Source organism: Petromyzon marinus, chromosome 75, assembly GCF_048934315.1.
Source record: "Petromyzon marinus isolate PM22_M1 ecotype Great Lakes invasive population chromosome 75, UKy_Petmar_22M1.pri1.0, whole genome shotgun sequence".
Taxonomy (NCBI): domain Eukaryota; kingdom Metazoa; phylum Chordata; class Hyperoartia; order Petromyzontiformes; family Petromyzontidae; genus Petromyzon; species Petromyzon marinus.
The window spans coordinates 5,941,736-5,958,169 of record NC_133741.1 but is presented as its reverse complement, the minus strand read 5'-3'; the positions used below and the strand labels follow the sequence as shown (position 1 = coordinate 5,958,169).

Genomic DNA, 16,434 nt, shown 5'->3' with positions numbered 1-16,434 from the left:
ACGGGAGGTGATGACAGGGGGAGTCAGCCTGCAGTGTGAGTGGACCGGTGACCACGGGAGGTAGTGACAGGGGGGTCAGCCTGCAGGGTGAGTGGACTGGTGGCCACGGGAGGTGATGACAGGGGGAGTCAGCCTGCAGTGTGAGTGGACTGGTGGCCACGGGAGGTAGTGACAGGGGGGTCAGCCTGCAGTGTGAGTGGACTGGTGGCCACGGGAGGTGATGACAGGGGGAGTCAGCCTGCAGTGTGAGTGGACTGGTGGCCACGGGAGGTGATGACAGGGGGAGTCAGCCTGCAGTGTGAGTGGACTGGTGGCCACGGGAGGTAGTGACAGGGGGGTCAGCCTGCAGTGTGAGTGGACCGGTGACCACGTGAGGTAGTGACAGAGGAGTCAGCCTACAGTGTGAGTGGACTGGTGACCACGGGAGGTAATGACAGGGGGAGTCAGCCTGCGGTGTGAGTGGACTGGTGGCCTCAGCCTGCAGTGTGAGTGGACCGGTGGCCACGGGAGGTGATGACAGGGGGAGTCAGCCTGCAGTGTGAGTGGACTGGTGGCCTCAGCCTGCCGTGTGAGTGGACTGGTGACCACGGGAGGTGATGACAGGGGGAGTCAGCCTGCGGTGTGAGTAGACTGGTGACCACGGGAGGTGATGACAGGGGAGTCAGCCTGCAGTGTGAGTGGACTGGTGGCCACGGGAGGTGATGACAGGGGAGTCAGCCTGCAGTGTGAGTGGACCGGTGACCACGGGAGGTGATGACAGGGGGAGTCAGCCTGCGGTGTGAGTAGACTGGTGACCACGGGAGGTGATGACAGGGGGAGTCAGCCTGCGGTGTGAGTAGACTGGTGACCACGGGAGATGATGACAGGGGAGTCAGCCTGCAGTGTGAGTGGACTGGTGGCCACGGGAGGTGATGACAGGGGAGTCAGCCTGCAGTGTGAGTGGACCGGTGACCACGGGAGGTGATGACAGGGGGAGTCAGCCTGCGGTGTGAGTAGACTGGTGACCACGGGAGGTGATGACAGGGGAGTCAGCCTGCAGTGTGAGTGGACTGGTGACCACGGGAGGTGATGACAGGGGGAGTCAGCCTGCAGTGTGAGTGGACTGGTGGCCTCAGCCTGCAGTGTGAGTGGACTGGTGACCACGGGAGGTGATGACAGGCGAGTCAGCCTGCAGTGTGAGTGGACTGGTGACCACGGGAGGTGATGACAGGGGAGTCAGCCTGCAGTGTGAGTGGACTGGTGGCCACGTGAGGTAGTGACAGGGGGAGTCAGCCTGCAATGTGAGTGGATTGGTGACCACGGGAGGTGATGACAGGTGAGTCAGCCTGCAGTGTGAGTGGACTGGTGGCCACGTGAGGTAGTGACAGGGGGAGTCAGCCTGCAGTGTGAGTGGATTGGTGACCACGGGAGGTGATGACAGGTGAGTCAGCCTGCAGTGTGAGTGGACTGGTGGCCACGGGAGGTAGTGACAGGGGGAGTCAGCCTGCAGTGTGAGTGGACTGGTGGCCACGGGAATTGGTGACAGGGGGAGTCAGCTGTGAGTGTGAGTGGACTGGTGGCCACGGGAGGTGATGACAGGGGAGTCAGCCTGCCGTGTGAGTGGAATGGTGACCACTGGAGGTAGTGACAGGGGGAGTCAGCCGGCAGTGTGAGTGGACTGGTGACCACTGGAGGTAGTGACAGGGGGAGTCAGCCTGCAGTGTGAGTGGACTGGCGACCACGGGAGGTAGTGACAGGTGAGTCAGCCTGCAGTGTGAGTGGACTGGTGACCACGGGAGGTGATGACAGCAGGAGTCAGCCTGCAGTGTGAGTGGACTGGTGACCACGGGAGATGATGACAGGGTGAGTCAGCCTGCAGTGTGAGTGGACTGGTGGCCTCTGGAGGTGATGGCAGGCGAGTCAGCCTGCAGTGTGAGTGGACTGGTGACCACGGGAGGTGATGACAGGGGGGTCAGCCTGCAGTGTGAGTGGACTGGTGGCCACGGGAGGTAATGACAGGGGGAGTCAGCCGGCAGTGTGAGTGGACTGGTGACCACGGGAGGTAATGACAGGTGAGTCAGCCTGCTGTGTGAGTGGACTGGTGGCCATGGGAGGTGATGACAGGGGAGTCAGCCTGCAGTGTGAGTGGACTAGTGGCCACGGGAGGTAATGACAGGGGAGTCAGGCTGCAGTGTGAGTGGACTGGTGACCACGTGACGTAGTGACAGGGGAGTCAGCCTACGGTGTGAGTAGACTGGTGGCCACGGGAGGTAGTGACAGGGTGAATCAGCCTGCAGTGTGAGTGGACCGGTGGCCACGGGAGGTAGTGACAGGGGGGTCAGCCTGCAGTGTGAGTGGACTGGTGACCACGGGAGGTGATGACAGGGGGAGTCAGCCTGCAGTGTGAGTGGACCGGTGGCCACGGGAGGTAGTGACAGGGTGAATCAGCCTGCAGTGTGAGTGGACCGGTGGCCACGTGAGGTAGTGACAGAGGAGTCAGCCTACAGTGTGAGTGGACTGGTGGCCACGGGAACTGATGACAGGTGAGTCAGCCTGCAGTGTGAGTGGACTGGTGGCCACGGGAGGTAGTGACAGGGGGAGTCAGCCGGCAGTGTGAGTGGACTGGTGGCCACGGGGGGTGATGACAGGGGGAGTCAGCCTGCAGTGTGAGTGGACTGGTGACCACGGGAGGTGATGACAGGGGGAGTCAGCCTGCAGTGTGAGTGGACCGGTGACCACGGGAGGTAGTGACAGGGGGGTCAGCCTGCAGTGTGAGTGGACTGGTGGCCACGGGAGGTGATGACAGGGGGAGTCAGCCTGCAGTGTGAGTGGACTGGTGGCCACGGGAGGTAGTGACAGGGGGGTCAGCCTGCAGTGTGAGTGGACTGGTGGCCACGGGAGGTGATGACAGGGGGAGTCAGCCTGCAGTGTGAGTGGACTGGTGGCCACGGGAGGTGATGACAGGGGGAGTCAGCCTGCAGTGTGAGTGGACTGGTGGCCACGGGAGGTAGTGACAGGGGGGTCAGCCTGCAGTGTGAGTGGACCGGTGACCACGTGAGGTAGTGACAGAGGAGTCAGCCTACAGTGTGAGTGGACTGGTGACCACGGGAGGTAATGACAGGGGGAGTCAGCCTGCGGTGTGAGTGGACTGGTGGCCTCAGCCTGCAGTGTGAGTGGACCGGTGGCCACGGGAGGTGATGACAGGGGGAGTCAGCCTGCAGTGTGAGTGGACTGGTGGCCTCAGCCTGCCGTGTGAGTGGACTGGTGACCACGGGAGGTGATGACAGGGGGAGTCAGCCTGCGGTGTGAGTAGACTGGTGACCACGGGAGGTGATGACAGGGGAGTCAGCCTGCAGTGTGAGTGGACTGGTGGCCACGGGAGGTGATGACAGGGGAGTCAGCCTGCAGTGTGAGTGGACCGGTGACCACGGGAGGTGATGACAGGGGGAGTCAGCCTGCGGTGTGAGTAGACTGGTGACCACGGGAGGTGATGACAGGGGGAGTCAGCCTGCGGTGTGAGTAGACTGGTGACCACGGGAGATGATGACAGGGGAGTCAGCCTGCAGTGTGAGTGGACTGGTGGCCACGGGAGGTGATGACAGGGGAGTCAGCCTGCAGTGTGAGTGGACCGGTGACCACGGGAGGTGATGACAGGGGGAGTCAGCCTGCGGTGTGAGTAGACTGGTGACCACGGGAGGTGATGACAGGGGAGTCAGCCTGCAGTGTGAGTGGACTGGTGACCACGGGAGGTGATGACAGGGGGAGTCAGCCTGCAGTGTGAGTGGACTGGTGGCCTCAGCCTGCAGTGTGAGTGGACTGGTGACCACGGGAGGTGATGACAGGCGAGTCAGCCTGCAGTGTGAGTGGACTGGTGACCACGGGAGGTGATGACAGGGGAGTCAGCCTGCAGTGTGAGTGGACTGGTGGCCACGTGAGGTAGTGACAGGGGGAGTCAGCCTGCAATGTGAGTGGATTGGTGACCACGGGAGGTGATGACAGGTGAGTCAGCCTGCAGTGTGAGTGGACTGGTGGCCACGTGAGGTAGTGACAGGGGGAGTCAGCCTGCAGTGTGAGTGGATTGGTGACCACGGGAGGTGATGACAGGTGAGTCAGCCTGCAGTGTGAGTGGACTGGTGGCCACGGGAGGTAGTGACAGGGGGAGTCAGCCTGCAGTGTGAGTGGACTGGTGGCCACGGGAATTGGTGACAGGGGGAGTCAGCTGTGAGTGTGAGTGGACTGGTGGCCACGGGAGGTGATGACAGGGGAGTCAGCCTGCCGTGTGAGTGGAATGGTGACCACTGGAGGTAGTGACAGGGGGAGTCAGCCGGCAGTGTGAGTGGACTGGTGACCACTGGAGGTAGTGACAGGGGGAGTCAGCCTGCAGTGTGAGTGGACTGGCGACCACGGGAGGTAGTGACAGGTGAGTCAGCCTGCAGTGTGAGTGGACTGGTGACCACGGGAGGTGATGACAGCAGGAGTCAGCCTGCAGTGTGAGTGGACTGGTGACCACGGGAGGTGATGACAGGGTGAGTCAGCCTGCAGTGTGAGTGGACTGGTGGCCTCTGGAGGTGATGGCAGGCGAGTCAGCCTGCAGTGTGAGTGGACTGGTGACCACGGGAGGTGATGACAGGGGGGTCAGCCTGCAGTGTGAGTGGACTGGTGGCCACGGGAGGTAATGACAGGGGGAGTCAGCCGGCAGTGTGAGTGGACTGGTGACCACGGGAGGTAATGACAGGTGAGTCAGCCTGCTGTGTGAGTGGACTGGTGGCCATGGGAGGTGATGACAGGGGAGTCAGCCTGCAGTGTGAGTGGACTAGTGGCCACGGGAGGTAATGACAGGGGAGTTAGGCTGCAGTGTGAGTGGACTGGTGACCACGTGACGTAGTGACAGGGGAGTCAGCCTACGGTGTGAGTAGACTGGTGGCCACGGGAGGTAGTGACAGGGTGAATCAGCCTGCAGTGTGAGTGGACCGGTGGCCACGGGAGGTAGTGACAGGGGGGTCAGCCTGCAGTGTGAGTGGACTGGTGACCACGGGAGGTGATGACAGGGGGAGTCAGCCTGCAGTGTGAGTGGACCGGTGGCCACGGGAGGTAGTGACAGGGTGAATCAGCCTGCAGTGTGAGTGGACCGGTGGCCACGTGAGGTAGTGACAGAGGAGTCAGCCTACAGTGTGAGTGGACTGGTGACCACGGGAGGTAGTGACAGGGGGAGTCAGCTGTGAGTGTGAGTGAACTGGTGGCCACGGGAGGTGATGACAGTGGGAGTCAGTCTGCAGTGTGAGTGGACTGGTGACCACGGGAGGTGATGACAGAGGAGTCAGCCTGCAGTGTGAGTGGACTGGTGACCACGGGAGGTGATGACAAGGGAGTCAGCCTGCAGTGTGAGTGGACTGGTGACCACGGGAGGTAGTGACAGGGGAGTGAGCCTGCAGTGTGAGTGGACTGGTGACCACGGGAGGTGATGACAGGGGGAGTCAGTCTGCTGTGTGAGTAGACTGGTGGCCACGGGAGGTGATGACAGGGGAAGTCAGCTGTGAGTGTGAGTGGACTGGTGGCCACGGGAGGTGATGACAGGGGGAGTCAGCCTGCAGTGTGAGTGGACTGGTGGCCACGGGAGGTGATGACAGGGGAGTCAGCCTGCAGTGTGAGTGGACTGGTGACCACGGGAGGTGATGACAGGAGAGTCAGCCTGCAGTGTGAGTGGACTGGTGACCACGGGAGGTAATGACAGGTGAGTCAGCCTGCAGTGTGAGTGGACTGGTGACCACGGGAGGTGATGACAGGGGGAGTCAGCCTGCAGTGTGAGTGGACCGGTGACCACGGGAGGTGATGACAGGGGGAGTCAGCCTGCAGTGTGAGTGGACTGGTGGCCACGGGAGGTGATGACAGGGGGAGTCAGCCTGCGGTGTGAGTGGACTGGTGGCCACGGGAGGTGATGACAGGGGAGTCAGCCTGCAGTGTGAGTGGACTGGTGGCCACGGGAGGTGATGACAGGGGAGTCAGCCTGCAGTGTGAGTGGACTGGTGGCCACGGGAGGTGATGACAGGGGGAGTCAGCCTGCGGTGTGAGTGGACTGGTGGCCACGGGAGGTGATGACAGGGGGAGTCAGCCTGCAGTGTGAGTGGACTGGTGACCACGGGAGGTGATGACAGGGGGAGTCAGCCTGCAGTGTGAGTGGACCGGTGACCACGGGAGGTAATGACAGGGGGAGTCAGCCTGCAGTGTGAGTGGACTGGTGGCCACGGGAGGTGATGACAGGGGGAGTCAGCCTGCGGTGTGAGTGGACTGGTGGCCTCAGCCTGCAGTGTGAGTGGACCGGTGACCACGGGAGGTGATGACAGAGGAGTCAGCCGGTAGTGTGATTGGACTGGTGGCCACGGGAGATAATGACAGGGGAGTCAGCCTGCAGTGTGAGTGGACTGGTGGCCACGGGAGGTGATGACAGGGGGAGTCAGCCTGCAGTGTGAGTGGACTGGTGGCCACGGGAGGTGATGACAGGGGGAGTCAGCCTGCAGTGTGAGTGGACTGGTGGCCTCAGCCTGCAGTGTGAGTGGACCGGTGACCACGGGAGGTGATGACAGAGGAGTCAGCCGGTAGTGTGATTGGACTGGTGGCCACGGGAGATAATGACAGGGGAGTCAGCCTGCAGTGTGAGTGGACTGGTGGCCACGGGAGGTGATGACAGGGGGAGTCAGCCTGCGGTGTGAGTGGACTGGTGGCCTCAGCCTGCAGTGTGAGTGGACCGGTGACCACGGGAGGTGATGACAGAGGAGTCAGCCGGTAGTGTGATTGGACTGGTGGCCACGGGAGATAATGACAGGGGAGTCAGCCTGCAGTGTGAGTGGACTGGTGGCCACGGGAGGTGATGACAGGGGGAGTCAGCCTGCGGTGTGAGTGGACTGGTGGCATCAGCCTGCAGTGTGAGTGGACCGGTGACCACGGGAGGTGATGACAGAGGAGTCAGCCGGTAGTGTGATTGGACTGGTGGCCACGGGAGATAATGACAGGGGAGTCAGCCTGCAGTGTGAGTGGACTGGTGGCCACGGGAGGTGATGACAGGGGGAGTCAGCCTGCAGTGTGAGTGGTCTGGTGGCCACGGGAGGTGATGACAGGGGAGTCAGCCTGCAGTGTGAGTGGACCGGTGACCACGGGAGGTGATGACAGGGGGAGTCAGCCTGCAGTGTGAGTGGACCGGTGACCACGGGAGGTGATGACAGGGGGAGTCAGCCTGCAGTGTGAGTGGACTGGTGACCACGGGAGGTGATGACAGGGGAGTCAGCCTGCAGTGTGAGTGGACCGGTGACCACGGGAGGTGATGACAGGGGGAGTCAGCCTGCAGTGTGAGTGGACTGGTGACCACGGGAGGTGATGACAGGGGGAGTCAGCCTCCAGTGTGAGTGGACCGGTGACCACGGGAGGTGATGACAGGGGGAGTCAGCCTGCAGTGTGAGTGGACCGGTGACCACGGGAGGTGATGACAGGGGGAGTCAGCCTGCAGTGTGAGTGGACCGGTGACCACGGGAGGTGATGACAGGGGGAGTCAGCCTGCAGTGTGAGTGGACTGGTGGCCACGGGAGGTGATGACAGGGGGAGTCAGCCTGCAGTGTGAGTGGACTGGTGGCCACAAGAGGTGATGACAGGGGGAGTCAGCCTGCAGTGTGAGTGGACCGGTGACCACGGGAGGTGATGACAGGTGAGTCAGCCTGCAGTGTGAGTGGACCGGTGACCACCACAATATTTGCTGTGCTCGCGAGACGGTGAATGGCGTGGGGGGCCGCCCTGGGGGGGAGGGGTGGGGAGGGGGGGGGGGGTGGGAGGGGGCCCTCCATCCAGCAGCGGATTGGCCACGACGCGTCAGGGGGTGTGGCCTTCTGTGGGCAGACTGACTGAGCCACCGAGCCACTGACTGACTGAGCCAGCGAGAGACCGACCAAGCCACTGACCGACCGAGCCACCAAGCCACTGACTGACCGAGCCACCGAGCCACTGACCGAGCCACCGAGCCACTGACCGACTAAGCCACCGAGCCACTGACTGACCGAGCCACCGAGCCACTGACTGACCGAGCCACCGAGCCACTGACCGACTAAGCCACCGAGCCACTGACCGACTAAGCCACCGAGCCACTGACTGACCGAGCCACCGAGCCACTGACTGACCGAGCCACCGAGCCACTGACCGACTAAGCCACCGAGCCACTGACCGACTAAGCCACCGAGCCACTGACCGACTAAGCCACCGAGCCACTGACCGACTAAGCCACCGAGCCACTGACCGACTAAGCCACCGAGCCACTGACCGACTAAGCCACCGAGCCACTGACCGACTAAGCCACCGAGCCACTGACTGACTGAGCCACCGAGCCACTGACTGACCGAGCCACCGAGCCACTGACCGACTAAGCCACCGAGCCACTGACTGACCGAGCCACCGAGCCACTGACTGACCGAGCCACCGAGCCACTGACTGACCGAGCCACCGAGCCACTGACCGACTAAGCCACCGAGCCACTGACCGACTGAGCCACCGAGAGACCGACTGAGCCAGCAAGCCACTGGCTGACCGAGCCACTGAGCCACCGAGAGACTGACCGCCTGAGCCAGCGAGGGACCGACTGAGCCACCGAGAGACGGACCGCCTGAGTCAGCGAGCCACTGACCGACTGAGCCACCGAGAGACCGACTGAGCCACTGACTGACTGAGCCACCGAGCCACCGAGCCACTGAGTGACCAACCAACCCACCAAGCGACCCACCGAGCCACTGAGCCACCGACCGAGCCACCGAACTACCGAGCCACCAACCAAGAGACCAAACGAACCACCAAGCGACCGAGCCACCGATCCAACGAGTGACCGAGCGATCGAGCGAGCGAGCGAGTCGACCACCGAGCGACTGAGCGAGCGAGCGACCGAGCGAGTCGCCCACCGAGCCTCCGAGCCACCGAGCGAGCGAGCGAGCAAACCACCGAGCGAGCCAGCGAGCCACTGACCGACTGAGCCACCGAGAGACCGACCGAGCCACCGATCCAACGAGCGACCGAGCGAGTCGCCCACCGAGCGAGCGACTGAGCGAGCCACTGAGCCACCGAGCGACTGAGCGAGTCGCCCACCGAGCGAGCGACCGAGCGAGTCGCCCACCGAGCGAGCGAGCGAGTCACTGAGCGAGCCACCGAGCGACCGAGCGAGTCACTGAGCGAGCCACCGAGCGAGTCGCTGAGCCACCGAGCGAGCGAGCGAGTCACTGAGCGAGCCACCGAGCGACCGAGCGAGTCACTGAGCGAGCCACCGAGCGAGTCGCTGAGCCACCGAGCGAGCGAGCGAGTCACTGAGCGAGCCACCGAGCGACCGAGCGAGTCACTGAGCGAGCCACCGAGCGAGTCGCTGAGCCACCGAGCGAGCGAGCGAGTCACTGAGCGAGCCACCGAGCGAGCGAGCGAGTCACTGAGCGAGTCACTGAGCGAGCCACCGAGCGAGTCGCTGAGCCACCGAGCGAGCGAGCGAGTCACTGAGCGAACCACCGAGCGAGTCGCTGAGCCACCGAGCGAGCGAGCAAGTCACTGAGCGAACCACCGAGCGAGTCGCTGAGCCACCGAGCGAGCGAGCGAGTCACTGAGCGAGTCACTGAGCGAGCCACCGAGCGAGTCGCTGAGCCACCGAGCCACCGAGCGAGCGAGCGAGTCACTGAGTGAGCCACCGAGCGAGCGAGCGAGCCACCTTGATGCGGAAGGGCTTCTTGCCGGCGCGTCCGACACCGCCGTCGAAGGAGAAGTCATGTTGCCGCACGACCCCGCGGCTGTGGCGGTCGCCCGTGTAAGTGACGACATAGAAGCCTGGGGCCCAGGCCTCAAACTCACGCTCCCAGTTGATGATGGTGGAGAGGGGGGCGCTGACGAGGAAGGGCCCCTTGGAGTGGCCCTGGGGGGGGCACGGTCACAGCAACCACAACAAACAACAACCACCATCATCACAACAACCACCATCACAACCATCACAACAACAACAACAACCATCACAACAACAACCATCACAATAACCACCATCACCACAACCACCACAACAACAACCACCATCACCACCACAACCACTATCACAACCACCACAACAACCACCATCACAACCATCACAACAACAATCACCATCACAACCATCACAACAACAACAACAACAACAACCATCACCACAACCACAACAACAACCACAACAACCACCATCACCACAACAACAACCATCACCACAACCACCACAACAACCACCATCACCACAACAACCACCATCACCACAACCACCACAACAACCACAACAACCACCACCACCTCCACAACAACCATCAACACAACCACCACAACAACCACAACAACCATGGTATCCGCCACAAATACCACCATCACCACCCACCCACTCACCCACCCACTCACTCACCCACCCACTCACGTACCCACCCAGCCACCCACTCACCTACCCATCCACTCACCCACTCACCTACCCACCCACTCACCTACCCACCCACTCACCTACCCACCCACTCACCTACCCACTCACCCAACCACTCACCCACCCACTCACCTACCCACCTACCCACCCACTCACCTACCTACCCACCCACCCACCCACCTACCCACTCACCCACCCACTCACCTACACACCCACCCACCCACTCACCTACCCACCCACCCACCTACCCACCCACTCACCCAACCACTCACCCACCCACTCACCTACCCACTCACCCACTCACCCACCCAGCCACCCACCTACCCACCCACTCACCCACTCACCCACCCACTCACCCACCCAACCACATACCCACCCACTCACCCACCCACTCACCCACCCACCCACTCACCAACCTACCCACCCACTCACCTACCCACCCACCCACTCACACACCCACTCACTCACCAACCTACCCACCCATCCACTCACCTACCCACCCACTCACCCACCCACCCACTCACCAACCTACCCACCTACCCACTCACTCACCCACTCACCCACCCACTCACCCACCCACTCACCTACCCACCCACCCACCTACCCACATAACCACCCACTCACCTACCCACCCACCTACCCACCCACTCACCCACCCACCCACCAACCTACCCACCCACTCACCAACCCACCCACTCACCCACTCACCCACTCACCCACCCACCAACCCACCCACCCACCCACCAACCCACCCACCCACCCGGCCACCCACCTCCTTGTAGAGTGAGTACAGGAACACGATAGTCTGCACCGTTTTGCCCAATCCCATCTCGTCGGCCAGGATGGTGTCCGTGCCCTGCGCCCAGGAGAATCTCAGCCAGTTGAGGCCCTCCAGCTGGTAGGGGTGTAGCAATCCGCCGGTAGACGTCACCCAGAGCGGTTGCTCGTCGTACTTTACCGTGGGCTACGCGGGGAGAGTCGGTGGGTGACAGGGGGTGGGTGCTGTGGGTGGGAGCTGTGGGTGGGTGGGTACTGTGGGTGCTGTGGGTGGGTACTGTGGGTGGGTGGGTACTGTGGGTGGGTGGGTACTGTAGACGTCACCTAGAGGGGCTGCTCGTCGTACTTTACCGTGGGCTACGCGGGGAGAGTCGGTGGGTGACAGGGGGTGGGTACTGTGGGTGGGTACTGTGGGTGCTGTGGATGGGTACTGTGGGTGGGTGGGTACTGTGGGTGGGTACTGTGAGGTGGGTGGGTACTGTGGGTGGGTACTGTAGACGTCACCCAGAGGGGCTGCTCGTCGTACTTTACCGTGGGCTACGCGGGGAGAGTCGGTGGGTGACAGGGGGTGGGTGGGTGGGTACTGTGGGTGGGTGGGTGCTGTGGGTGGGTGGGTGCTGTGGGTGGGTACTGTGGGTGGGTGGGTGGGTACTGTAGACGTCACCTAGAGGGGCTGCTCGTCGTACTTTACCGTGGGCTACGCGGGGAGAGTCGGTGGGTGACAGGGGGTGGGTGGGTGGGTGCTGTGGGTGGGTGGGTGGGTACTGTGGGTGGGTACTGTGGGTGGGTGGGTGGGTGGGTGGGTACTGTGGGTGGGTGCTGTGGGTGGGTACTGTGGGTGGGTGGGTACTGTGGGTGGGTGCTGTGGGTGGGTGGGTGCTGTGGGTGGGTACTGTGGGTGGGTGCTGTGGGTGGGTGCTGTGGGTGGGTACTGTGGGTGGGTACTGTAGACGTCACCTAGAGGGGCTGCTCGTCGTACTTTACCGTGGGCTACGCGGGGAGAGTCGGTGGGTGACAGGGGGTGGGTGGGTGGGTACTGTGGGTGCTGTGGGTGGGTGCTGTGGGTGGGTGGGTACTGTGGGTGGGTACTGTGGGTGGGTACTGTGGGTGGGTACTGTGGGTGGGTGGGTGGGTACTGTGGGTGGGTGCTGTGGGTGGGTACTGTGGGTGGGTACTGTGGGTGGGTACTGTGGGTGGGTGGGTGCTGTGGGTGGGTACTGTGGGTGGGTGGGTGGGTACTGTGGGTGGGTGCTGTGGGTGGGTGCTGTGGGTGGGTACTGTGGGTGGGTGGGTACTGTGGGTGGGTGCTGTGGGTGGGTGGGTACTGTGGGTGGGTACTGTGGGTGGGTACTGTGGGTGGGTGCTGTGGGTGGGTACTGTGGGTGGGTACTGTGGGTGGGTACTGTAGACGTCACCCAGAGCGGTTGCTCGTCGTACTTTACCGTGGGCTACGCGGGGAGAGTCGGTGGGTGACAGGGGGTGGGTGCTGTGGGTGGGTACTGTGGGTGGGTGGGTGGGTGACAGGGGGTGGGTGCTGTGGGTGGGTACTGTGGGTGGGTGGGTGGGTGCTGTGGGTGGGTACTGTGGGTGGGTGGGTGACAGGGGGTGGGTGCTGTGGGTGGGTACTGTGGGTGGGTGGGTGGGTGACAGGGGGTGGGTGCTGTGGGTGGGTACTGTGGGTGGGTGGGTGGGTGCTGTGGGTGGGTACTGTGGGTGGGTGGGTGACAGGGGGTGGGTGCTGTGGGTGGGTACTGTGGGTGGGTGGGTGGGTGCTGTGGGTGGGTACTGTGGGTGGGTGGGTGACAGGGGGTGGGTGCTGTGGGTGGGTACTGTGGGTGGGTGGGTGGGTGACAGGGGGTGGGTGCTGTGGGTGGGTACTGTGGGTGGGTGGGTGGGTGCTGTGGGTGGGTACTGTGGGTGGGTGGGTGACAGGGGGTGGGTGCTGTGGGTGGGTACTGTGGGTGGGTGGGTGCTGTGGGTGGGTGCTGTGGGTGGGTGGGTACTGTGGGTGACAGGGGGTGGGTGGGTGGGTACTGTGGGTGGGTGACAGGGGGTGGGTGCTGTGGGTGGGTACTGTGGGTGGGTACTGTGGGTGGGTGGGTACTGTGGGTGGGTACTGTGGGTGGGTGGGTGCTGTGGGTGGGTACTGTGGGTGGGTGGGTGCTGTGGGTGGGTACTGTGGGTAGGTACTGTGGGTGGGTGGGTGCTGTGGGTGGGTGCTGTGGGTGGGTGGGTACTGTGGGTGACAGGGGGTGGGTGGGTGGGTACTGTGGGTGGGTGACAGGGGGTGGGTGCTGTGGGTGGGTACTGTGGGTGGGTACTGTGGGTGGGTGGGTACTGTGGGTGGGTACTGTGGGTGGGTGGGTGCTGTGGGTGGGTACTGTGGGTGGGTGGGTGGGTACTGTGGGTGGGTACTGTGGGTGGGTGGGTACTGTGGGTGGGTGGGTGGGTACTGTGGGTGGGTACTGTGGGTGGGTACTGTGGGTGGGTGGGTACTGTGGGTGGGTGCTGTGGGTGGGTACTGTGGGTGGGTGCTGTGGGTGGGTACTGTGGGTGGGTGGGTACTGTGGGTGGGTACTGTGGGTGGGTGCTGTGGGTGGGTACTGTGGGTGGGTACTGTGGGTGGGTACTGTGGGTGGGTGGGTGCTGTGGGTGGGTACTGTGGGTGGGTGGGTGGGTACTGTGGGTGGGTGCTGTGGGTGGGTGCTGTGGGTGGGTACTGTGGGTGGGTGGGTACTGTGGGTGGGTGCTGTGGGTGGGTGGGTACTGTGGGTGGGTACTGTGGGTGGGTACTGTGGGTGGGTGCTGTGGGTGGGTACTGTGGGTGGGTACTGTGGGTGGGTACTGTAGACGTCACCCAGAGCGGTTGCTCGTCGTACTTTACCGTGGGCTACGCGGGGAGAGTCGGTGGGTGACAGGGGGTGGGTGCTGTGGGTGGGTACTGTGGGTGGGTGGGTGGGTGACAGGGGGTGGGTGCTGTGGGTGGGTACTGTGGGTGGGTGGGTGGGTGCTGTGGGTGGGTACTGTGGGTGGGTGGGTGACAGGGGGTGGGTGCTGTGGGTGGGTACTGTGGGTGGGTGGGTGGGTGACAGGGGGTGGGTGCTGTGGGTGGGTACTGTGGGTGGGTGGGTGGGTGCTGTGGGTGGGTACTGTGGGTGGGTGGGTGACAGGGGGTGGGTGCTGTGGGTGGGTACTGTGGGTGGGTGGGTGGGTGCTGTGGGTGGGTACTGTGGGTGGGTGGGTGACAGGGGGTGGGTGCTGTGGGTGGGTACTGTGGGTGGGTGGGTGGGTGACAGGGGGTGGGTGCTGTGGGTGGGTACTGTGGGTGGGTGGGTGGGTGCTGTGGGTGGGTACTGTGGGTGGGTGGGTGACAGGGGGTGGGTGCTGTGGGTGGGTACTGTGGGTGGGTGGGTGCTGTGGGTGGGTGCTGTGGGTGGGTGGGTACTGTGGGTGACAGGGGGTGGGTGGGTGGGTACTGTGGGTGGGTGACAGGGGGTGGGTGCTGTGGGTGGGTACTGTGGGTGGGTACTGTGGGTGGGTGGGTACTGTGGGTGGGTACTGTGGGTGGGTGGGTGCTGTGGGTGGGTACTGTGGGTGGGTGGGTGCTGTGGGTGGGTACTGTGGGTAGGTACTGTGGGTGGGTGGGTGCTGTGGGTGGGTGCTGTGGGTGGGTGGGTACTGTGGGTGACAGGGGGTGGGTGGGTGGGTACTGTGGGTGGGTGACAGGGGGTGGGTGCTGTGGGTGGGTACTGTGGGTGGGTACTGTGGGTGGGTGGGTACTGTGGGTGGGTACTGTGGGTGGGTGGGTGCTGTGGGTGGGTACTGTGGGTGGGTGGGTGGGTACTGTGGGTGGGTACTGTGGGTGGGTGGGTACTGTGGGTGGGTGGGTGGGTACTGTGGGTGGGTACTGTGGGTGGGTACTGTGGGTGGGTGGGTACTGTGGGTGGGTGCTGTGGGTGGGTACTGTGGGTGGGTGCTGTGGGTGGGTACTGTGGGTGGGTGGGTACTGTGGGTGGGTACTGTGGGTGGGTACTGTGGGTGGGTACTGTGGGTGGGTGCTGTGGGTGGGTACTGTGGGTGGGTGGGTACTGTGGGTGGGTACTGTGGGTGGGTGGGTGCTGTGGGTGGGTGGGTACTGTGGGTGGGTGCTGTGGGTGGGTACTGTGGGTGGGTGGGTACTGTGGGTGGGTGCTGTGGGTGGGTGGGTACTGTGGGTGGGTACTGTGGGTGGGTACTGTGGGTGGGTGCTGTGGGTGGGTACTGTGGGTGGGTGGGTACTGTGGGTGGGTGCTGTGGGTGGGTACTGTGGGTGGGTGGGTACTGTGGGTGGGTACTGTGGGTGGGTGGGTGCTGTGGGTGGGTGGGTACTGTGGGTGGGTGCTGTGGGTGGGTACTGTGGGTGGGTGGGTACTGTGGGTGGGTGCTGTGGGTGGGTGGGTACTGTGGGTGGGTACTGTGGGTGGGTACTGTGGGTGGGTGCTGTGGGTGGGTACTGTGGGTGGGTACTGTGGGTGGGTACTGTAGACGTCACCCAGAGCGGTTGCTCGTCGTACTTTACCGTGGGCTACGCGGGGAGAGTCGGTGGGTGACAGGGGGTGGGTGCTGTGGGTACTGTGGGTGGGTGGGTGGGTGACAGGGGGTGGGTGCTGTGGGTGGGTACTGTGGGTGGGTGGGTGGGTGACAGGGGGTGGGTACTGTGGGTGGGTACTGTGGGTGGGTGGGTGCTGTGGGTGGGTACTGTGGGTGGGTGGGTGCTGTGGGTGGGTACTGTGGGTAGGTACTGTGGGTGGGTGGGTGCTGTGGGTGGGTGCTGTGGGTGGGTGGGTACTGTGGGTGACAGGGGGTGGGTGGGTGGGTACTGTGGGTGGGTGACAGGGGGTGGGTGCTGTGGGTGGGTACTGTGGGTGGGTACTGTGGGTGGGTGGGTACTGTGGGTGGGTACTGTGGGTGGGTGGGTGCTGTGGGTGGGTACTGTGGGTGGGTGGGTGGGTACTGTGGGTGGGTACTGTGGGTGGGTGGGTACTGTGGGTGGGTGGGGGGGTACTGTGGGTGGGTACTGTGGGTGGGTACTGTGGGTGGGTGGGTACTGTGGGTGGTGTGTGGTGGGTACTGTGGGTGGGTGCTGTGGGTGGGTACTGTGGGTGGGTACTGTGGGTGGGTGGGTACTGTGGGTGGGTACTGTGGGTGGGTACTGTGGGTGGGTACTGTGGGTGGGTGCTGTGGGTGGGTACTGTGGGTGGGTGGGT

General features: G+C 63.5%; 1 protein-coding gene across 1 annotated transcript in view; it reads right to left on the bottom strand.

The window, feature by feature from the left end:
* The window catches only part of LOC116937897 (chromodomain-helicase-DNA-binding protein 5-like), a 130,440-nt gene that overhangs the window by 88,817 nt on the left and 25,189 nt on the right, over positions 1-16,434 (bottom strand). The window contains exons 8-9 of the mRNA XM_076056456.1: positions 11,184-11,375; positions 9,695-9,895 (exon numbers count right to left, since the gene is read on the bottom strand). Coding sequence (XP_075912571.1) covers positions 9,695-9,895; positions 11,184-11,375 — 393 coding nt within the window. The remainder of the gene's footprint in view (positions 1-9,694; positions 9,896-11,183; positions 11,376-16,434) is intronic.